Source organism: Diadema setosum, chromosome 1 (genome assembly GCF_964275005.1).
Source record: "Diadema setosum chromosome 1, eeDiaSeto1, whole genome shotgun sequence".
NCBI classification, from domain to species: domain Eukaryota; kingdom Metazoa; phylum Echinodermata; class Echinoidea; order Diadematoida; family Diadematidae; genus Diadema; species Diadema setosum.
This window is the reverse complement of record NC_092685.1, coordinates 52069851-52094498: the sequence shown is the minus strand read 5'-3', so window position 1 is coordinate 52094498 and position 24648 is coordinate 52069851. Positions and strand designations below refer to the sequence as shown.

The window sequence follows — 24648 nt, the reverse complement described above, 5'->3', positions numbered from 1 at the left end:
CGATTGTAGAAATCGATATCAAGAGAGGGCGCTGTGACCGCTTTTTTTTTTTTCTTCTTCTTTTTTTTTTTTTCCACACATGCACACCCGGTGAGACCCGTGTATTGCGATGGAGTGCATGCAGAGTGTGTATGGAGTGTAAGTGACGTGTATACCGGTACGGTAGTGTGCACAAAAACAGCTTCAGTGTGCCTTTCGGCCTTTCCACAATATTGAGAGGCTCAGGAAGGGAAAACTGGGACAATTCTTAGTGAAAATCTGATGTTTTAGCATCAAATACAGGTGATGCTTCGGCATCATGGCTGACAACAGTGACACAGAAAGTCAGAGCACTCAGGCTGTCGCTGATGTGGCAGTTCTGATTGACTATTTGCGTAAAATCGTCCCTTTGCTGCTGGAAGATGGCGAGCCTTCCCCAGCATTGGACAACGCCCTAGCAGACAGAGTGCACAAGGAATACATGAAGAAGTTCTTGTCTGATGTTCAAACACAGAGTCTGCTCGTGGCAAGAAGTGTAACCAAAGGTAAGCCTGTGCCATCCAAACCGACGGTAAATCCACACTTCATGTTAATAATGAACTCTAAGGAGAATAAACCTGTATAAACAGAGCAGAGAGAAAGTCGCTTTGCCTTTGAATGGACTGGTTCGGTTGTGCAAAACCAACAATGAGGAATCAAACTGAAGTGAAATAATGAAGTGAATCCTTGTGTTTTCACTGGTTTTGTGAGATAGGGCCTAATGTTACTGAATGAATGATTGAAGAGAATTTCACTCTTACATTACAATTACAGTATATACCAAAAGAAACTTTGCGTTAAATTTACGTGTAACGCAAGCGCCGATCGGTACTGCGTTAATCTTTCTGCGTTACAAAATTAACGATCACGGTGCGTGAATGATCGTTACAGATCGTTACTGTGCGTTACAGATCGTTACTGTGCGTTAATTTTTAGATCTTGCGTTAGCGGACTTGTCATGTGGACTGGCAAGAAATCTCGGAAATTGCGAGACTCGGAGATGCCTCGGTTAAGTAACTGTCGTTCGTAATATTTACTACGGACAATTTCCTGCCGGCGGAAGGCATTTAAATAGCGATATCAAATACCGAAAAGATTTTGTAGTTGAGCAGAACTCCCCTGGCAATGTCGTATTTTCATGGTAGTCAAATTTGTACTCATGGGCGCAGTCAATGGAATCGGGCAAGCAAAAATTTCGAAGCCACATTTTTACCCACCTAGACAACATATTACATCGAACATTGAACCCATGTCAAATCACGCATACGCAAGCCCAAAACCAAGGAGCTATTGTGTAATAGCTCCTTGCTAAAACTAACGCCAACTGTCTAACGTTAGCGATGTCACGATTTCAACAACGGTCAGACACTTACTCAATTCTGGAAGGTGCAAAAGTCCATTTAAATTCCAATACACAACGTGTGTCTCGCCGAATAACTGGTGGTAGTGTGTGGTGACAAAGCCGAGTATTTCGGCAGTAAAAGTAGCTGCAGCAGAAGAAAATGTCTACCACTTTCTGCTCGCATTATTACACTGCCAGCAGGTGAGTCAAGTGGTCACATGAAAGTTTACCCAGAAACATGAAAAATCCCACGATGCCAAGGTGCCAGAGTGGGGAATGGGGAGGGGTGGAGAGTGAGGGAGACCAATCAACAGAAGAAACCGCGCGTACTGGCGCATTCTCGGAGGTCATGAACAGTCTGGGGGCTTGGAGATGAACAGAGAAGGAATGTTTAATTAAAGATAGCTCAAGTCGAAGACCCAGGATTACAAACGTTGATTCTTTTTTTGCCTTCACGTTTAGAAATGGTTGCACTCCTTAAAAAGAAGAAAAAAAATAAAAAACTCTCCTGCGATTTTTAAAACGTCAAACTTACCATGAAAGTGTTACTACGTGTAATACAATAGTTAATACTATACCTATTGCTTTAATCATACAATGTATCTGTATAACACAAATTTGACTACCAATGGCAATAAAAGATACTTGTATTTGTTTTGTGCGGAGATTTTTTTGTCTTTATAACGACTAGTTCCTATGAAATTTCTAATGTCTTTACGGCAGCATCAACAGCCTAAAATAAATTACTGAGAGATTTATAGATTATGAAATTTTTGGCAACCATCCATTTGAACGTCAGGCATGAAAAGCTCCTGATATTCAGCAAAAACAACTCAACAGATCAGAGACAAAGTTCCTTCAAATTTTTGAGAAGTAGCACGCAGATTTGCTGGGCGTGGTAGGGTCCATGCTTTGAGATCGTCACAGTCGTGTTGTCACCAGGGAGGTGGAGTGTCTCTCTTCCACCTCCCTGTTGTCACGGAGTATCGGGAAGATCTCACAAACTCCAGGATCACCCCTCCCTGCCAACTCCATGTTGCTCCCAGGGAGGCGGGAAGAGTCTCTTCCCACCTCCCTGTTGCTCCCCAACGTGCATTGTGAATGCGTGGCGTTTCTTGTCACCGTCAGTACCCGAGGCTGCTTTGTATTTGTCTTGGAATATTGATTCTTCTTGTCATGACATGAGTGTAGTAATCGTTTTGCATGGCTATGTAAAAAAATTGTGATACAACGTGTACTCAACTCGTCTTTGTGATTTTTTTTCTTCAGTCCAAAAGGAAGACAAAATAGTATCATGACGTTTGCAATTGTTCGAAAGGTCTGCTTTTGATAACTCACAGACTACTCAGTAATCACCCTTGTTTTCCCGCTCCCAGGCCCTCCAATTTTATTGAGCAATCCACACGCGCGCGCAAATTCCTTTGCCATGTGGTTTTGCCAGCCAGCTGTCGGAATGTGCTTCGAAGTTACATTTCAGCCTGGCCTGGCTGGCATGAATGGGTGTCGAGTTTCAATCAATACCTACTGTTGTCTTATTCTTGTATTTGAACATGTCGTTTCACCTGACAACACACGGAGATCGGGAAGGTGTAGGGCTAGGGAAGAGGTTTTTGTTGTGTGTTGCAACCTAATCCGGGCAATTAACCCCAGACGGCAATTACCCCCTCCCCGTTAAATACTGGTTAGGTTAGAGTAAAGATTAGGGTTAGGTTTAGGGTGAGGAGTTTGGGTTATGGTTAGGATTAGGGCCAGGGGAAGGGTCCGGGGTAATTGCCCAGGAAGAAAAGAGGGACGCGCTTTTGTTCTTGGTCAAATCGATTTTCCTAGGTGATGCTGTGGAGCTAGAAAGGAACAAAAAAAGCAATTATGATGTCTGGCGTACTTCCGGGACGTCTTATTTTTCTTGCACTCTGAAATTTCCTATTGTTTGGCGTTATCAATGTCGTTAATTGTTGTATAGTTACCCTCTTTCGCATTATATACCTAAAGTCCATAGAACATTCATACGCATTAAGATCACACTCGAAAAGCTATACTGGTGTATAGTTTGAACACAGCAAAATTAAATAACGAATATCCCGCAGATTTTCCAAAATTATGCGTCATGTGGGTACATTCATTTTCTTTTCTTTTCTTTTTTTTTTTTTTTTCATTTGTCTTCTTGTCGATGTGGGGGTAGATTCAGGATATACTTTTCCTTTTCCCCTTTTGGCCCGGTGCGATTACTTCTGGTGCTGACATTCTTTCTGCTCGTCTTCCGATTATACTGTTGTTGTAAATAAATGCGCATGGAGTCCCAGCTGTATCGAAAAAAAAAAAAAAAAAAAGCTATCTAAAGTTGACCTTCAAGTACAAGTAAAATCTAAATCAATTTAATGGTACGGGTTCGCGGTTTCAATCCCCTCGAAGCCCGATATTTGCCTTTCAGCAAGACACTTTATCCACAAAAGGCCAGGGCTCCACACTAACTTTTATTTTGGTGGCCCGATCGGGCCACCAAAATGATTGATTTTTATTTTGTGGTGGCTCGAAAAGAGAAACAAACAAGCAAAACTACCGGTCCTACTGAACAGAAAAATAAATATCAAGTATTACTGAAGTGATACAGGTACCCACGTCTAAAATAAATGAATAGAAAATTTAGTCATCTTAAACCGTTATTCTGAGTGCTACGATTTCGTAAATAGGCTTATAGATTATCATAAAAGTTGATGCCTATTAAAGTGGTCAAAATTTACGTTTGAAATGAGAAAGTGGGAGCATTTGCAGACATTGTAAACATCCGACATTTGTTTTAGCATCGTAAAGAGCCAAAAATTACCGTTATTTATTTCTGATGGAAATTCAAGCAATCATCCAACATTTACAAGTATTTTAACACCTTCCGGAGCCGAATGTTACCGTTAATCATTTTCAAATGTAAAAAAAAAAAGAAACCGACATTCATTCTAGCATCTTACGGACCTGAATATCATCCTTATTCATTTCCGAACGTGAAAGCAAACATCCGCTCTTTATTTTATCATCTATGAGCCGATTGATATCGTTAATCATTTCCAAACGTACAAGCAACAATCTGTTACTTATTTATTGTACGGATATATACGGTTATATCTGTTACTTATATATCGTACGGAGCAGAATATTACCGTTATTCATCTCCAAATTCAAAAGCAAACACCCGACATTTATTTTATGATCGAAAGAGCCGAATGTCACTGCTGTCCACTTTCGAAAGTGAAATGAATCATCTGACATATTTCAGCATCGTAACGGAGCCGAATGTAATACTGTTTTTCACATTCAAACGTCAAAGCAGACATCCGACATTTACTTTAACATCAAACGCAACTGAATGTTATTGTTATTCATTTCGAAATGTTAAAAAATAGCAAATATCTGATATTTATTTTAGCATCTTAATTATGGAGCAGAATGTTACTGCTTTTCACTTCCGAACGTTCAAGCAATCATCTGACATTTATTTTGGCATCTTCCGAACCCGAATGTTATTGAGCACTATTTACTTTGGAACGTAAAAGCGAACATTCGGCATTTCATCGTCGTACGGAGCTGAATATCATTGTTATTCATTTCCGAACGTCAAAGGGATCATTCGACATATATTTTAGTATCTTCCGGAGCTGAATGTTATTGCCATTTACTTTCGAACATAAAAGTAAACATCAGACATTTATTTATCATCGGACAGAGTTGAATACTATTGTTATTCATTTCCGAACGTCAAAGCAAACATTAACTTCACCATGAAACGCAGTTAAATGTTACTGTCATTAATTTCGAAATTTAAAAGCAAACATCCGACAGTTATTTAGCATCGTATGGAGCAAAATATTACTGTTATTCACTTCCGAACGTAAAAACAATTATCTGACATTTATTTCAGCATCTTCTGGAGCCGAATGTTGTTGCTATTCACTTTCGAAAGTAAAAGCAAATATCCAACATTTATATCATCGTTGTACGAAGTTGATTATTATTGTTATTCATTTCCGAACGCCAAAGGGATAATTCGACATTTACTTTAGCATCTTCCGGAGCTGAATATTATTGTTATTTACTTTCGAACGTAAAAGTAAATTTCCGGTATTTATTTCATCATCGTGCGGAGTTGAATATCATTATCATTTATATTCGACCGTCAAAGCAAACATTCGATATTTATTTCAGCATCTTCCGGAGCCGTATTTTATCCTTATTCATTTCCGAACGCAAAATCAAATTTCTAACATTAATTTCAGCACCGTACGGAGCAGAATCTTACCATTATTCATTTCCAAAAGTATAAGCAAACATCCGACATTTATTTTTGTATAATACGGAGTCGAATATTACCGTTATTCATTTCCAAAATTAAGAGCAAACATCTGACATTAATATATATTCTAGCAGCTTACGGAGCCGATAGTTACCGCTGTTCATTTTCAAAACTAAAGGCAAACATCCGGCTTTTTTGGTGGCCCGGCGTGCGTTTTTGGTGACGCCGGTCGCAAATTAACAATTCGCGAAATCGTGATTCGATTCGCGAAAAGACTCCGCTATAAAATCGCTACACTCGGCGGGGGCTACATCATCCTTTCACCAGGTCTCGTTACAAAACCAAAATCTCGCGTGAGTTCTTGCGTTACCTATCGTTAATTCTAACGAAACATCGTTAATTTGCGTGAGTGATCGTTACTCATCGTTACTACAAACGTTAATTTTCCCGATCGTTACTTTGCGTTACTAACGATTCAGGTGAAAGCGCTTGCGTTAATGAAACGTTAATGTTGATTAACGCAAAGTTTATTTTGGTATATACTGTACATAGCTTGATTAGATACTGTTCCCTCACAGACCGCTATCAACGTTGAGTGATGTTCCAGATGGAGCTTTTCAACCGTGATACCGTGAAACCGTGAAATTTATTGAGTAGTATTTCTAGACCTAGGCCTATTAGATATGAAAATGAAGTTTTAAAATCATTTTATTGTCTAAATATATGGCATCAGTTTAGAATGCATGAAGTTTTACATACACTGTACATGTTATGTGGTATTCAGAGTGTGTTTAATAATGTTATCGCCTGGTTACTGTACGAGCTGAAATTTTCGCGGTGGTTTTATTTTCGCGAATTTCGCGAATCGCCTTTGAACCGCGAAAATAACAACACGCGAAAATAATAACGCGCAAATAGTTACGTTCAGTTAGACCATCGCAACCGCGAAATTAACAACACGCGCAAATGTCCTCCAAGTAGCAATTCGCGAAAATATCTGTACGCGAAAATTTCAGCTCGTACAGTATTCTGTTTTTGTGATATTTGTGCGACATTCCCTTGCTACATTGTAGGTACACTGTACGTCACCCAAGCACTAGATGGCGCTCTCGCGCATGAGCACCAAATATGCACTACGTCTTTGGGGTAACATCCCCAGTATTCGGTCACTTAAGCTTTTTTGCAATATTTTTCAAACTAAAATAATACATACATAGAATTCTACATCATATCTACAGCAATGTATGTGAAATATATCAAGTTTCTTTAATCTCAATTATCATTTTGTTAAATATCACACAGAATTTCACAAAATCCCAAAATATATCACCTTGAAAATTCCCCAGTATAAGGTCACCGAGACCAGTATTCGGTCACGCGATATGCGCGTTCAAAGTCAATGCGTGTTCAAGGCAGCTGAAAAATGGGCGCGTGCGCTACCTTGTTGGCGCAAAATTGCATCGGGGACGTTGCGGCGCCCGTTGGTGACCGAATACTGGGGAATCGCCACTTGCATTCAACCCTTGTACATTGAGACACTGTATCGGCACGTACGGATATTTTGTTTTTCTGTTGTTTTTGACGATACCATCACACCTTGCGATACATCAAATTTGTCTTGAAAAAGTCCAGAAAATGATCTGAAAGTACCAATTTTGGTGAAAATTTCGGTCAAAACTCGTTTAGAAATGTATTTTTCCATATATGAAGACATGGGGAGATGCACATACAATGTATGAGCATGTTTTTCGGGAAGTCTAGTGTTCTAGGAAGCTTACTATTTGAAAATTATAGCGGCCGTTTGCAGCCAAAATTTTTTTACACACAGGCTGAAGACCACCTTACAAGCTTTCATTCATGAAATAGGCCCAAAATCAACGATCGATCGTGCTTGCGAGATTTTTCCACGCGTGCTCCCCATTACATTGTAACTAACGCACTAACCTTGCTAATCAGAGCACGCCATAACTTCAGCGCAAGTGGTAAATTCCTTCTGTGTGCGGTAAAGGGAATGCAAAAACATATTCTTTAAATCTGACTTTACACCAAAATTTCTGCAAAATTATAGCTTTTTTCGTGATTTTGAGAGTAAATATGGTTGATCATTTGATGTACAGTACTCGACTGATATTATTTTTTTAGCGACATTTGTCAAGTACAGTGTAAGTCTTGTACTTTTTATGGTGCTTCATAATTTCAACCACATCAAATTTAGGTTCACCCCTTTTCAGTACATTGAAAGCACAAACCTGCTGAACCACAGACTTGTTGGGATCAATATAATGTGATGTAATGGATAGGTCTGCCAAGTCATGGATCACATGACCGGCTGTAATCTTGGTGCTGAGACTAAACCTGTAAGGGAGACCCAATTACTGACTTCCTGAATACTGTGTAGAAATCCTTGGTGTGTGTGTTCTGAGTCATTGCTAGACCTTTTCATCCAGGTTAGGATTGTACCAAGCTGTACAGTGTATGTTGTCAGATTCATACATGTTGCATATGGCGGGGTTTACATTTCAGCTGATTTAAAATATCTGTGGTTATTGTGTATTTGACTGATACTTTCTTTGTACGCTTACTATCATGCACCACTACACCTTTGACTCTCTGTGGAATCTAGTGTTATTTTTGCACTTCGATTTGAATGAAAAGAAATACAAATTCTATTTTTTTTTTTAAACTCAGATATAAAAAACAGTTGGATTTAATTTGTGGTGTGATTATCTAGCATACATGTGTAACCTGTTTCACAACACCTCTACAGCAGTATACATATACTGGTACATGTAGTTCATGAAATCATGAGACATAGGTCATGCTGAATATTTTCAGGTGTTTTTCTGATGCTCCCATTTTGTTTAATTGTTAAAGAGGAAATCCACTCCAGAATTTTATCAATTTCATAAGAAAAAGAAACAAAATTGCAGAGCAGTGCGAAATTGATCAAAATCGAATAAGAAATATGGAAGTGATTGTGAAATTTTGATTTTTTTTTTCCCTGAAAACAATTCTAGACCAGTCATTATGAATATTTAAAACAGCAAGTTGATGATGTCATGCTCTCACAATTTCTTATTCATTTCATGTACAGAAATGACATTAATCTTGTATTTAAGCTTTGCATGAAACTTGCCTCAAAATCACCCAAATTTGAAAAAATAACTCTGATATATTTTGGTACAGGAATATGCTTTGACCTGTCAAAGCTAAAAATGAAATTCTTTCCAAAAATCATTGTGAGGACATGACAACATCATCTCACAACATCATCTCACAACATCATCTCACATCATTTGAACATCTGTAAGGCCTGATCAAAAATGTTTTCTGAATAAATGTGAAATTTCAAAATGTCATATCCTTATTTCTTATCCAAGTTTTGTAATTTTGGGAACATTATGTAAGGATTTTTGTTTTCTTTCCTTTAGAGTTTATATATTTTTGACTTGAATAAAATCTGCAAGACAATGTACAATTGTACATCTGTATGTAAGCTGCCTGTAGTAACAAAATAAAAAGTAGTTTGAGAAACAATCTTCAGTGATCTAAGTTGTCTACTTCTTTGATTACAACATAATCAACAATGTATTTTGTTATTAAATGAGCAAATAAAAAGAAAGACAATGTGAAAGAAATGTTTTTGTCACATTACAAAATATACTGTATGTTAGCAAGTACTAGCATGGATCTGATTATGAGATTATTTGTAATTAGTTTGCATTGAGAAAGCATTCATACATCAACAATTTTGTCAGAAGTTTTTCTGGAAGCAGTTTTCCTGTATAAAAGTTTTAATGCAACAGATGTCTTTGTTCACAAACACAAAACAACCTATTTAGAAAGACGATATAAATGCCAAAAACATTTGTGCTATGTTCTATGTTGTAATATGACAGATGAAGAAGAGGAAGAGAACCCTGACTCTCCTGATGCCTCGGGTGAGGAACAAGAGGTCACCTACACCATCAGCATTGAGGTCCAGTTCTTCAACAGTAGGATGGCCAGGTAAGGTGTCCTGACTCTTTAGCACTCTTCACATCTCACTGTCTGTGGCTCTCCAGATTGATGAGTGACGCCAGGGCAGTGTGGGATTTTACACTGACGGGATTTGTTGTATGTGTATTGAGAAGGAATGTCAAGTTCATGAAAAGCATGAGATGTGTATTGTAAATGTTCCATTGACATTTGTGCGTCCAAGGTAGTTTCTGCTGACAAGATAGTTTATAATATAATAGAGTTAAGGGGTAAATGAGTTCACTTGTACATATGAAATTTGTAGCCGGGTTGGAATGCTGCCAAGGGAGTGGCGTAGGTGCTTAGGCAGACTTGAGGCCAGTGATCAAATGAACATATTTGCTGGAATTTGAACACTAGATTGTGATGCTTTAGAAGAAACATGTACTGCAATAATGATGATAACGATAATGATCATAATCATGATTTCAGTCATCATTGTCATATTACTGAGAGTGGTATTTTAAAGACTCACTTTCATCCTTTCCCCTTCCAGTCTGGTGTTCCTGAAGCGAGGTCTCATTGTTGATGGTGACAAGTCTATTTCCAGCCAGCTGAGAGTCATCAATCTGAGTGAGGGTTCACCCTTTGAGACTCTCCATGCCTATGTCAGCAGTGCTGTGGCTCCCTACTTCAAGTCCTATGTCAGGGCGTCGGGCAAAGTGGACAGGTATATGGAGAAACACAAAATGACAACATTGTGGAATATGGCAAATGTGTACCTGCTAGTCACTCCTTTATTGAAAGATTTTTCCCAGTGTGTTCTGGATTAGAGCAATAATTACACTTAAAGTGCACACATAATTGCATGTTTCCACTCTTCACCATTTGGTTGTTCCATTATCATCATAGTATAAATGCAAAGTTCTTGCAAGTAGCCAAATTATCTTTACACTTTGTATTGAAGTATGCTATACGGACCTCTTCATTTAAGTTCTTCTAACATTGTATATTTTTAAAAGGGATGGTGACAAGATGGCACCCTCTGTAGAGAAGAAGATTGCAGAGCTAGAGATGGGATTGCTCCACCTCCAGCAGAACATTGACATCCCAGATGTGACACTCCCCATCAACCAGGTCGTCTCCACCATGATCCGCAAGTGTGGAGAGGAGGGGCGCAAACCCAAGGTCATTGACTTTGCAGACAAAGCAGAGGATTCCACCTTCCTCAATACACTGCAACATGGCGTCAACCGCTGGATTAGGGAGATCCAGAAGGTGAGAAATTGATATGGAAGGTTTCCTCCCCCCACTCTGTTGTTGGTCATTCATTACTGCTGTTCTTAAATGTTTGTATGAATACATTATATGTATATTCAATGGTTATCTTATTCTAACCAAATACAGCTTATGATTATAGTGAAATAGAAATAAAAGAGAAAGAGAGGCAGACAGACAGATTAATGAATACACACACACACACACACACACACACACACACACTGGGCAGGAGTTGTGCTGTATTTGAAAACTCAGTTGATGTCTAATAGTTGCTTACTTTTTTTTTCTCCACCCCTGTAAAGGTCACCAAGCTAGACCGTGACCCTGCCTCAGGCACAGCCCTACAGGAAATCAGCTTTTGGCTGAACCTGGAGAGGGCACTGCACAAGATTCAAGAGAAGCGAGAGAGCCCTGAGGTGGCCTTGACCCTTGACATCTTGAAGCATGGCAAGCGTTTCCATGCCACCGTCAGCTTTGACACTGATACAGGTGAGGGAAAGTGATGGGTTGCATCTCTAGTTTATTGATTCAATATTTGAAGTGTTTACATTTTTATGTGGGAGAAAGCAAGCATGACTCAACACCATGAAATACATTAAAGTATGCCTCCAAAGCAAAAATCTTGTTATCAATATATGTTTTTGATGTTCCCTTATCTGATGTAGAAAATAGATAGAAAAAAAATCACTTTTAACAACGGTAATTTTGATTTGTCTAGTTGTCCCCGCCGAACGAGTTTGAGCAGGGGACTATGAAACAGGCTCCGTACGTGTGTGTGTCTGTGTGTCCGTCCGTCCGTCCGTCCGTGTGTCCGTCCGTCCGTGTGTCCGTGTGTGCGTCCGTGTGTGATCAAAATGTTCAAAATGCTACTCCTTCGCCATTTCTAACCCGATTTTGATTCTGTTTGCTTTATATGATAGCACTACATGGGAGCTTTGAAACTTCTATACAGAATTTCAGTTGTGACCTTTGACCTTGACCTTTGACCTATATTGTACATTTTGCTTCAAAATGCTACTCCTTCGCCATTTCTAACCCGATTTTGATTCCGTTTGCCTTATATGATGGCACTAGGTGAGGGCTTCAAAACTTCTACACAGAATTTTGACCTTTGACTTCTTTGACCTTTGACCTTGATTTTTGACCTATATTGTACATTGCCTACAAAATGCTACTCCCTCGCCATTTCTAACCCGATTTCGATTCCGTTTGCTTTATGTGATGGCACTAGGTGAGGGCTTCAAAACTTCTACACAGAATTTTGACCTTTGACTTCTTTGACCTTTGACCTTGATTTTTTTACCTATATTGTACATTGGCTACAAAATGCTACTCCTTCGCCATTTCTAACCCGATTTCGATTCCGTTTGCTTTATGTGATGGCACTAGGTGAGGGCTTCAAAACTTCTTCATAGAATTTTGACCTTTGACCTCTTTGACCTTTGACCTTCATCTTTTTACCTTTATTGTACATTTTGCTACTGAATGCTACTTCCGGCGGGGACATATATTACGCACCGCGTAATTTCTACTTTTCCTTGTTTTCTTTTTAAGTAATAGTGTTTCTGTTTAATGTAGTCAATTTGAATGATCTCTGTAAAGGCATGCAAATTTTAGTTATTACATAGAGGAGAAAGATATTACCACACATTGTTGTGAGAAACTTTTGGATGTTTTCAATTATGATGACTGGTATTAGGATCCAATGAAACATGAGAAGTAACATGCTACTTGTTGTCTTTCCAGGTTTGAAACAAGCACTAGGTACAGTAGCCAACTACAGCCCCTTGATGAAAGACTTCCCCCTCAACGACCTCCTCTCTGCAACTGAGCTGGACCGCATCCGACAAGCACTGGTAGCCATCTTCTTACATCTCCGTAAGATCAGGAACACCAAGTATCCAATCCAGAGGGCCCTCAGACTGGTTGAGGCTATCTCTCGGGATCTCAGCTCTCAGCTACTCAAGGTTTGTCCTTTAAACTTATGTTTCTTGTGCTTACATAATGCAGGGTAAAATATTCTTGATTTTTTTTTTTTTTTTTGTAAAGTCACTGTAAAAGCAGAATTGTTTGCACAAGTATTTTTTTGTACTCGACCAGGTAAAATGAAATTTGAGTGTTTCTAATTTCACAGAATGAGAGATATCAATTAAAATACAATAAGCACTAGATTTGCATGCCTTTTCTTTTTGCTTTAGCCTCGAGTTGTGTTAAATGTGTGAAAAAATGTCCACTCTTATAGTTGTGTTTTAGTGTCTAGTGCGTACTTTTAAGAGGTAGATGATATGGTATTAATAATGAATATGCTCTTTCAGTTTTCAGTGTGTGTAAAGGATGAAAGGTAAATTTTCTGTTACATTTAGCTATGATTTGAAGGCTTATATTTGGAAGATTATCTTATCAGAGCTTTTGACCTGTCATATAGTTATGAAAATGTTTTGTGGGTTTATACAGATAATGGAGAAATAGGATTGACAGCAGCTGTGAAAGGCAAATTGATTTCATCTGTGGTATCCTCTACCCTTTTTATTTGCGTACAGGTTCTTGGAACACGCCGGCTGATGCACATCAGCCATGAGGAATTTGAGAAGGTGATGGCTGCCTGCTTTGATGTCTTCGGCACATGGGACGATGAGTATGAGAAGCTGCAGAGTCTCCTGAGGGACATCGTCAAGAAGAAGAGAGAGGAGAGTTTGAAGATGGTGTGGAGAGTCAACCCTGCTCACAAGAAACTTCAGAACAGACTGGAACAGATGAGAAAGTGAGTTGATCTGAGGAGAGATAGATAGATAGATAGATGTAAGAGATTGATAGAGAGAGGAGACCATGAAGTTGATTTGAAGCAAGCTCTAACCTCAAGAAGTTACAGCATAGACCTGAACAGAGAGATAGACTGTGTGCGATTTAAAACACATCATGGCCAGTGGGCGTTGAAGGGAGAAAATATTTAAAAATTTTGTGACCGATGACTGCCACTGTTGCACCAACTAGCATGGATATGCAAGTCATATATAATGAATTTAAGCTGTGGTGAATATTCGTCCTAATTCTAGTCATCATTTTCCACTTGCCCTAGCTTAAGCAAACAGTATCAGTTACAATGCAGCAGTATGAGGTCTGCATGTGTAGGTGTGTAAGGTACATCTTGTCAACTTCGAAGCATGTCTGAATTCCTCTTTTTGATTTCCACCAGATTCCGTCGTCAGCATGAGCAGCTGAGGGCAGTGATTGTGCGAGTGCTCCGTCCTGCCGTCACCACACAAGTGCCCAGCAGTCCTGGGGCCACACCCAGTGAGGAACCCTCTCAAGCAAAGCTCAATGAGCTCATGATGGATGCTGCTGATGCCAATGCTATTGAGGTGAGTTGTCTTTGCTTGCCTGTCTCTTTGTCCAGCTAAGGTATGTGTGAAATGTTTGTTATATGAGTGAGAAAAAATCTCATTCAATCTAAAATTTATTTATTGTTTAAAGCACATGACCTGTTTGCTCATGAATGTAACAAACTTGTTTTTATCCATGTCTCTAGAAATGATAAGTATTTGCATGTATAGAATGTAATAACGATCTTGAAGTACATGTATGATGACAAATTGATGTAATTGATCTAATAGAAATCTGGCATATTCAAACGCATGCTGGAATAGCAATCTGATTATCATGAAAAAAATATATTTAATTGTTTTAATGTTAGAGGTTTGTCAATATGTAATGAGAATAATGTTAGAATTCAAGTGAAACTGGTTTGGCTAAGTCCACGAGTGTGGCAACTGGATTGTTTATGTATCCTGTGTGTAGGAAGTCAACCTTGCCTATGAGAATGTGAAGGAAGTGGATGGGATGGATGTTAGCAAGGAAGGAGGCGAAGCTTGGGAAGCGGCCATGAAGCGCTACGACGAACGCATCGACCGCGTGGAGACCAGGATCACGGCACGCCTTCGTGACCAGCTGGGAACAGCCAAGAACGCCAATGAGATGTTCCGAATCTTCTCTCGCTTCAATGCCCTCTTTGTTCGTCCCCACATCAGAGGAGCCATCAGGGAGTATCAGACACAGCTCATTCAGCGAGTCAAGGATGACATCGAATCTCTGCATGACAAGTTCAAGGTATTTACTGGACTCGTTATCTTTCTTTTATTCCATAACACACAATCTTGTAGGGTCGTAAATCTGAGTTGTGGAAGATTGTGAATGACCTGCTGTTGATTGAACCATAAACGAGTGTGTAATACCCCCATACCATGTACAAGTTATGGCTAGCCAGTGACGTCTTGTTTAAAGTGACGTAAGTACTCTTCACTGTTGTCATCTTGCCATTACCAGTTGCTCATTAGATATTTGCCTTGTCGTTTAATACAGAATAAGTTCAATACATTAATGATAAATAGTCATTCTGTAAATGCAGTTTACACTTTTCCTCATATTTGATGTCCCTTATTATTATTATTATTATTATTATTATTATTATTATTATTATTATTATTATTATTATTATTATTGTTATTGTTATTATTATTATAATTATAATTATTATTATTATTATTACCATTATTATTATTATTATTATTATTATTATTATTATTATTATTATTATTATTATTATTATTATTATTATTATTATTATTATTATTATCATTATTATCATCATCATCATCATCATCATCATCATCGTTATTAGAAGTAGTGTTATTACTATTAGTATTTGTATTGAGGATTGATATCCATTTTGTCATTTTACTCTCTCGCTCTATAGGTGCAGTATCCACAGAGTAAAGCCTGCAAGATGAGCAAAGTACGTGATCTGCCACCAGTCTCTGGATCCATCATCTGGGCAAGACAGGTGAGCAGTCAGACCTTGTGTACAAACTTGTGCAGCTGTGTTATGTATGTTGACTTTGGCCAGTTGTATCTCAAGGGTTTGGCAACAAAAAACTTAACACATGCAATAAAACAGATCTACTCTTGTTTGTTTGTTCTTATTGGCTATGAAATTGCAGTTGAATGAATCAGTAAATTTAAAAAGATAAATATTATGTTCACTTTTGATACTCTAGTGTAGAGATCAAGTGATACTGAATGGAATCAATGTAATTTCAGGGTTGTTCATTTTGACTTATGAAATGTGGCAGCTTAAATGTGGTCTCTTACCACCATCTAGTGATTCACTTAGTATATTTAGATGACAAGATCAGTGAATGTCTGGCCATCTTAAAGTGAAGTTGTGATATCAAGGATATTATGGAAATGAGAAAATGAGCATATGATGATCATATTATGAATGATGTAATTCCCATGTAGATTGACCGCCAGCTGTCAGCCTACATGCACCGAGTGGAGGATGTGTTGGGTAAGAGCTGGGAGAACCATGTCGAGGGTCAGAAGCTGAAGGCTGATGGAGACAGCTTTAGAGCCAAACTAGACACCCAGGAGCTCTTTGATGACTGGTCTAGGAAGGTTTGTAAGAAGCCAACTCTTTTGTTGTGTGATGTACATGTACTCTGTGACAACTCGTTCACTCTGATGTTGTAGCCATCAATACAAGTCCATTCAAAAGTTTCTATGTCCAACTGCCAGATCAGAGATCATCAGTGGCTATAACAACTTGTGCAAGGAGTTTTGGCACAATATTAGCTGCATCTTTTTAAACCATAATATAGTTGATATGTACAGGGAACACCCCAAAAGAATTTGAATGATAGTTTATGATACAATTCAGACAGTAAGGTTCTGTGACATGTAACAAATATTCTTTGTTATGATTTACTGCAGAGGAACGTCCTGTTGATACATTTTAAATGAAACTTTGTCCACTTGAGGTATGGGGAAGAACTAGTAATGGACAATGTAGACTCTCTAGTCACGCCACTATTCAGTAGGAGTTTCTCTGAAATTTATTAAGATATCACACACAGTTTATGTGTTATTGTAAATGATGTGTTTTCTCCCTCAGGTCCAGATGCGCCAGCTTGGTGTGTCCGGTCGAATCTTCACCATTGAAAGCACCCGAGCTAGGACCACTGCCAAGACTGGCAGCTCTCTCAAACTGAAGGTCAACTTCCTACCAGACATCATCACTCTCTCCAAGGAGGTAAGCCACCACTTAGGGTAGCTGACTTAACTTTTCTTACACCAGGGGTGATGGATAAAAGTCTGCATGGACACATTATTCATTAACCTGAAAAAAAAAATGAAAAAAAAAAACACCCTACCCCCCCCCCCAAAAAAAAAAAAGAAAAAAAGAAAAAAAGGTGTGGTCTTTAGCAAATGAGATTTTTAGCACATGTAATCAATAGACTGCAGTGCACATAATCATTAAAATCCACACTTTGACTTTGACTATTTGACTTTTAGTGGCATACTGTGGTATATGTCATTTTGTTTTGTTGTTTATTAATAATAATATAAAAAAAATGTAACTGACTTCATTTGGACTAGTCCCTTATGTACGTAAGCATTGGATTATGAAAAATATGTGATGTAACCTATCAACTTGTTTTCAATGTGTTGAAACACTGGTTGAGTAAGAAATGTTATAAAGTTCTGAAAATGATTCAGCTATCTATTTCAAATGAAATGTAGTAAATCCATACATTTTATCCATTTGCAAATATCAGTGGTTAGTAATTTGCTTGGATCCTCAATGTAAAATTACACAAATGATTAGGAACTGATTCTTTACTCTAAAGTCATTTACCTGTTGAGGACTAATCCTAAGTATACTCAGGTAGGTGTCTACAGGAAACACAAGTTACAGCAAAATCAGCTAGTCTCAACAACTTTCTGTAGAGAATGAGATTGCCTGTATGTTTGCTGTGTTTGTAGGTGCGGAATCTGAAGTGGTTAGGATTCCGAGTCCCTCTGGCCATCATCAACAAGGCACACCAGGCCAACCAGCTCTACCCGTTTGCCATCTCACTCATCGAGAGTGTCCGCACCAACGAGCGTACCAATGAGAAGGTAAGATCCACTTCCCACTCTCAGCGTAGATTGAGACCCACTACCTGTTCTGAATTTGGAGTGTCTGGTTTGGAATTGATGGATAGAAAAGCTTCATGGGGTTGCCCCACAGTGCAGAATTCATCCATAATTCATGAACTCATTAAGTATGTTCTTTGAGCTTTCAAGTATTCGAATTTCAGTGTCCTATTTGTGTGAAATTCCCTTCAATAGTTTGAAAACTTACATCTCACAAACTTTGTCATAACTTTAGAAACCTTTGTTAAGAAGATCAACAGAAATAATGATTTGAGCAATGATAGCAGCATTTCTCCAATTGACATTTTATATTAGATACTATATTATCATTTCTCATGAAATTTAGTAGTATTTTTTCTTCATTTCCAGACTGTTGGAGTTTTCTAAAGAAAAGTTTTAAGTTTCCTTGTATGTTTTCCCTTGAAAACTTGCATTATCCACAAGGTTTTCATGTGTGGAAGTTACCTCTATGTCTATGTGTGTTTATTGTGAAGGTTGAGGAGAGATCTTCCATCACACTCCTGGTGGCTGGTCTCAAGAAAGATGTCCAGAGTCTCATCTCAGAGGTAAGAACAAACATTGAACTTTGGACTGGCTGTGAGCATGAGTGACAGAGAGATATAGTTATTTTATAGTGATAAGCTGCATTGGTAATTGATACAAGATGGTAAACCTAATAGTAGTCCACTTTGGCATTTACTTGTGATATTTTGGCTGTATTTAACCAGTGTATTCACAGCATTGCACTAAGAGAAGTGTGCAGGATACTCCCAGCTAGCAATGAAAACTTTAAACCGTCCTGTAATTTTGTTTTGAATATGTCTGTTTATTTTTTGAAGCATTATCCAAATGCATTGAGTTGAAAAAGTGATTTTTATATAGTAATGACATAGCAACATGAATCAATTTGTCCTCATTTGAATCAAAGTGAGCTGAGTGTTGGTCAAGCCACTCACAATTCATGACCAGTGAAAAGGGCTACCTCTTCTGTATCTTTTTATAATACCAATTTGTAATGTTCTGTTTGCAACAGATAATATACTAGGATTGATGTAAGCTGTCATGATAGAAACATTATTTAACTGATGATATTTTCTTTGTGTGCTGTGTGCTCTTCCAGGGAGCCCACTTGGCATGGGAGTCCTACAAACTGGACAACTATGTACAGAAGCTGGCAGAGGCTGTCTTCAACTACCAAGAGAAGGTGAGAATCTCTCGCAGGCTGTCTTTCTTCTTGGGATAAACTTGAAACATGCCTCTTGACTTACACAGGTTTAGCTTGCAAACATCACTACGGAGCACACAAACATTGAAAGCAGACTAAATGAATCATTATCTCCATGAATCTCATTGGTCACAACCACCACTGTCATGTGTCTGTATAGCAGTGGTATGCTGTGTCTGCTCAAGCCTCCATGTAGACCACAGTGTGAGGAACAGAAGTGAAATTATGTTTTCAGATTAGACTGTCTTAATCAGAATCTGAAGCATAAAGGTTGTGTGTTCCTTTTAGTTGGAAATAGCAGGTCTTGACTGCAGGTATTAGATGGACGATTTAAAGGTTGAGAAAGCGCTTTTTGTGACTTGATGCCCTCTGATCTTGAACTTGAATGGATATGTAGAGAAAAGTCTAGTTTAAATTTCTTCTTGTAATATCTATCAAGTCAAATTACCTTTTGATATTTTGTATTTGATCCCTCCTCACCCTATGTGATTACCAAGTTAATGATGCATTTTTACCCATGACGTTCATTGAGGCCATGCCTAAAAATGTTGTCTGTCCAGTGAAGGAGTAGTAATGGTTGCATCTCTTGTATGTTGGCTGACAGGTGGATGACCTGTTGGTGGTGGAGGAGAAGATTGATGGAGAGGTGCGTTCTCTGGACACCTGCCACTACTCCACACAGGTGTTAGCAGAGATCCTCAGCCGCATCCAGAAGGCTGTGGATGACCTCAGCCTTCACTCCTACTCCAACCTGCCTCAATGGGTGGCCAAGCTAGATCTTGAGGTGAGTCTGTAAAAGTTTAGAGAGAGAATGCCTTTATTCTTCAACAAAATCAATGTTAGTTGTAGCTCAAACATGGGCAAAGAGAGCATTAGACCATTAGACTTGTGTATGTCTTGATGAAATGTCGAAAAGTATTTCCGTTATCAGACCAGTTTGTCGAAAGTTGTCTTGAATTTGATGTAAATAAGACTGACATTATGAAAATGGGAAAGCACCAGATATTGTAATTGCCACAGTGAGGCTTATGGAATGATACCCAAGAAGCATAGTGTATTATTAATTCATAATTTTGTCTTGCCCATTCCAAAGGTTGAGAAACGACTGGCCAGACGTCTCCAAGCAGGAATCCAGGCTTGGACCAAGTGTCTGTTGGGAGAAGACCGCCAGACCATGGAGGACAGCATGGACACTGATGGTCCAGCAAAGGTCAAGCCTGGAGGAGAGCCCAAGATCACTGTAAGAAATCTTTCACAGTCTCACCAACATTTTGTCTTTTGTAGGAAGTGATACAGTGAATAACACAACAGTGTGTATTGTCCAGTTGTTCTTTGCCATTACCTGTATAATTTCTTGTCTGTGTATGTAGAAGTGTCCATTGAGAATTTGATATGTCACATAATGTGTGTCTCAGAAAGAATAAAATGTCTCTAACAAAAAAAAGGACAATGTTGCATTATAATGATATCACAATGTATTATGTAACATCTATGAAAGCAGAATATGAGGTTTTTCTTTGTGTGATAATCCTTCAAGCATTCTTTCTAGAAATGAGATGAAGAAAGAAAGAGAAGGGGTAAAAAGAACATGTAGCTTGTTTTCACTACAGATAAATGCCTTCTCTAAGCCTTGTTCCTAAATTTGATGTCACATGATGATATCATACTGTAAAGTTTCCATTGTAACTGTCATAGAGATGTGGTAATGCTAAAATCTGACTGGGTTTCTAATCTTTCCGTCTCTCATCAGGGTCTGATCCATGAGATCCGCATCACCAACCAAGTCATGTACCTGTCTCCCCCCGTGGAAGAGGCTCGCTACCAGCTGATGCAGCAGCTCTTTGCTTGGGAAGGCATCATCATCAACCAGCGCAGACTAGAGAGCTCACGTTACCAGGTACCGAGTATCCTTGACATTCTCATCTCGCATCCAAATAGCTGCATCTCTCTCTGTAACACTATAACTTATGCTTTTGGCTACCAGTTTTGTTTTTGTTTTTGTTTTCTTTTTAAGTTATTGTGTGAAGTCATGTGTACTTTCAGATTGGATCTCAAATTTATCATTTTCTTGAGACACCTCCCCCCATCCCACCCCCCTTGCCAAAAAAAAAAAGAAAAGAAAAGAAAAGAGAAGGAACAAAAATTTTACCTTATGCATTGTCCTAGAAAAAGACTATGAGGTTCGACAATGTTTTACTGACATTTTCTCCTGTAGCCATGCTGATCTTCATTGAAGACATTATATTACAAAACCATCTCATAATGCCCATGAAGGCCTCATGTTAGTAAATCATCTCAGCATTTTCATACTTCCATTTCAATATCAAGTTATGATTTGATATCAACATGACTCTCTGTGCTGACTAGTTATGTATCTTGTTGCATCGTAGCATTTGTTTCAGAATTACTTGCAATCCTGCTCTGTTTTGGTGTAAGGTCTTCAAATTTTGATTAAAGATCAGTTTCCACCATTGTTTTTCACTCATGAAAGATTTGCTGTAAAGCTGTTTGTCCTGACTAGTTTGTTGTGCTATCTTGCTTACCCAGGTGGGTGTGGAGCAGCACGAGTCCAACAAGGCCCAGATTTACCGAAACCTGCTGTGCAAACTGCCTGATGGACCCAAGATCCTGGAGGAAGCCTATGGTGCCATTGAGAAGATCTTGAAGCAGGTCCAGGACTATGTCAAGGTAGGAATCACATTCAGCATTGACACTAAACAATGGGTGATGGGGTTATCCTGCAATAGATTTGGCAGCCTTATCTGATCAGAATTTTGTAGTCAACCAAGCAAGCTGGAAGAAGCAAGCTCCAGTTATGAGAAAGAGAAACTTGAGTTCTATGCGTTTTAATAGAGTGAGATACTCAGCAAATGCATCCCAGTAATGCTTACGCTTATTCTTAGGAAATAACCATTATATGATGAAGCATGCAGTGATAATATCTTTAAAAAATGGTGCAATATGAATTGTTCTTATATTTACAGTCAGAGGAACCACAAGTAGTTGAAAATGATGGAATTAACATGGATTTAAAGAAGAAAGAACTTGTATTAACACAATTTTTGGAGTCACTAATTCAGCTTGGATATGTCATGTTGTATTTGAATCTGTTACTGAGTGTGTGATGAGATGCTATGTGTCAGATATTAAAGGCTGTTTCTATCATTCATTCACTGTATAGGAATGGCTCCAGTTCCAGTCCCTGTGGGACATGCAGCCACACAATGTCTATGATAGAGTGGGTGAGGACATGAACAAGTGGATGATGCTTCTGCAGCAGATCAGGTCAGTCCCTTTAACCTTGCACCTTTGACCCTCTTGTATGCTTTATTCTGAAACTAAACAGCAGGTTTGAGTTATTATATACATCATTCACATGGTGATCTGTGATCCTCTGCAACAAAAGTTGTGTGTTTTTTGTTTTTTTTTGACACTACATCTGATCCCATCTATGGAACCATATGTGCATGGACTATTCAGTGTTGTGGCTGTTTTTTTATGTCTCTGCCACGAAGTGGTGCCGGAGGCATTATGTTTTCAGGTTGTCCGTCCGTCCGTACGTCCGTCCGCATTCGTTTACGCGATAACTTGAGTAATATTGACTGGAATTTTACCAAACTTGGTCCGAGTATAAAGTATGATGGGGCAATTACTTGATTAGGTTTTGGGTGAAATCGGCGAAAGGTCAAAGGTCAAGGTCAAACCATGAAATTGTATCTGTTTACGCGATAACTCAAGACTGGATCAAGCAAATTTCACCAAACTTTGTCCAAGGATTATGTATGGTGGGACAATTACTTGTTTAATTTTTGAGTGAAATCGGATAGAGGTCAAAGGTCAAAGATCAAGGTCAAATCCTAAAATTTATCTTTTTATGTGATAACCCAAAACTGGATGAAGCAGCTTTCACCAAACTTGGTCCAAGGATGATGTATGATACGGCAATTAGTTGAGTAGAATTTAGAGACATTGGCAAAAGGTCAAAGGTCAAAAGGTCAAGGTCAAATGCTAAAAATGTTGCTATTTCCCCATATCCATGCAATGCCCAAAGGTATTTTCTTGAAACTTAGTGTAGACATGTACTACTGTGTAAAGATTATCCAGAGAGAGTTTCATGTCATAAGGTCAAAGGTCAAAAGGTCAAAGATTAGGTGAAAATGTTACAATTTCACTTTTCTCACAAATGGTTCAATGTATCTTCATGGAACTTGGTACATAAACATGTACTGACTGGCAGGGATTATCTAGGGAATTTAGGGGTCATGGGTCAATAGTCAGGGGGTCAAAGGTCAAGGTCAACTCGCCAAAATTTTACTATTTCCCTCATATACTAGTATATGCAATGCTTGCATTATTATTTTTTTAACTTAATATACATGTATTACCTAATGGAGATTCTCTTGGAAATTTCCTGCCAGAAGGTCATAGGTCAAAGGTTAAGGGTCAAGGACAGGTTTAAATGCAAAAAAAAAAATCTATTTTATACTGTAATTACACTCTTTCTCTATACATGTACCTTGAACATTACTCAATGCATAAACTTATAAAAGGGTCAGTCAAAAGTCAAGTAAAAATCCTCCATTCCCCAAATACATGTACCTGCACTCTTTAATACACAATTATAGCAAACATAGTTCAAGGAAAGTGAACATTCAAGGTATTTCTGACAAACCTGTCATTTCAATATTTTGCCAGTTATGTGAAACTGTTACCTCACATTGTGAAGACATTATACTATACACCTATTGGGAGAATCATGCATTATGGCGGAGGCATCAGTCGGCACAGCGACATTTCTAGTTGTTGTTTTTTTTTGGGGGGGGTGCATGTAATGCTTACTTTACATGTAGAGAAAAAAGAATGAACTGCAGCAACTTCTAGAATGTATTTTCATTTCTTGTTATAAATGAAGGTAAATTTATTACACCATGTATTGTATTTTGTTGATATCGCTGCATCAAACAGGCAATCAAGAACCACCTTTGACAATGCTGACACAAGGAAGGAGTTTGGACCCATTGTTGTGGAGTATGGCAAGGTAAGGAATAAATTATTTTCTTTTTCCCTTTTGACAAACCAAAAGTTTAAGGTGTAAGTGCATTGCAGACTATGAACCACTTCTCAGGAGAATAAGTAAAACTGATTTTGCTACATAGAGGCAAACAACACATACAGAAAATGGTTTGCCATGATTGTAATACTTCAGAAGTTGTAGAAAAATGAGTAAAGAAAATGGGATTCCATCATGCAACTTCAGAAGTTGTGCAACATTTTGATCTGAACAGATTTACAGAAGATTACACATGCAATAATTGCATTATTAAAGTTGCTTTATGCCCCTTTATGTTACCTTTCACAAAGACCATTCCACAGCTGATGGTTTATCTTTATGGATAAACGTGGAAGTCAAAAATTCTAAGGAGCATTTTGGTTCACCTTAGTTATCTTAAGTAGTAGACTGACAAAGAGTATAGTAGCATGTCAAACAACATCCAGCTCATGTTAGAAAGTAAATAAGATATCTAGCACTTGTAAAGGTGGTGTAGAAACATGATGCATTGCTGATTTATTTAC

The 24648-nt window shown here is 38.4% G+C and overlaps 1 protein-coding gene across 1 annotated transcript in view; it reads left to right on the top strand.

Moving 5' to 3' along the window:
* The first annotated feature begins 213 nt into the window (after positions 1-213).
* The window catches only part of LOC140236867 (cytoplasmic dynein 1 heavy chain 1-like), a 76322-nt gene continuing 51887 nt past the window's right edge, over positions 214-24648 (top strand). The window contains exons 1-21 of the mRNA XM_072316811.1: positions 214-524; positions 9539-9647; positions 10153-10326; positions 10619-10874; positions 11180-11366; positions 12624-12844; positions 13418-13638; positions 14071-14236; positions 14673-14981; positions 15628-15714; positions 16173-16328; positions 16825-16962; positions 17697-17831; positions 18344-18415; positions 18970-19053; positions 19679-19858; positions 20168-20314; positions 20825-20971; positions 21622-21762; positions 22256-22359; positions 24040-24112. Coding sequence (XP_072172912.1) covers positions 299-524; positions 9539-9647; positions 10153-10326; positions 10619-10874; positions 11180-11366; positions 12624-12844; positions 13418-13638; positions 14071-14236; positions 14673-14981; positions 15628-15714; positions 16173-16328; positions 16825-16962; positions 17697-17831; positions 18344-18415; positions 18970-19053; positions 19679-19858; positions 20168-20314; positions 20825-20971; positions 21622-21762; positions 22256-22359; positions 24040-24112 — 3333 coding nt within the window. The 5' untranslated portion in view covers positions 214-298. The remainder of the gene's footprint in view (positions 525-9538; positions 9648-10152; positions 10327-10618; positions 10875-11179; positions 11367-12623; positions 12845-13417; positions 13639-14070; positions 14237-14672; positions 14982-15627; positions 15715-16172; positions 16329-16824; positions 16963-17696; positions 17832-18343; positions 18416-18969; positions 19054-19678; positions 19859-20167; positions 20315-20824; positions 20972-21621; positions 21763-22255; positions 22360-24039; positions 24113-24648) is intronic.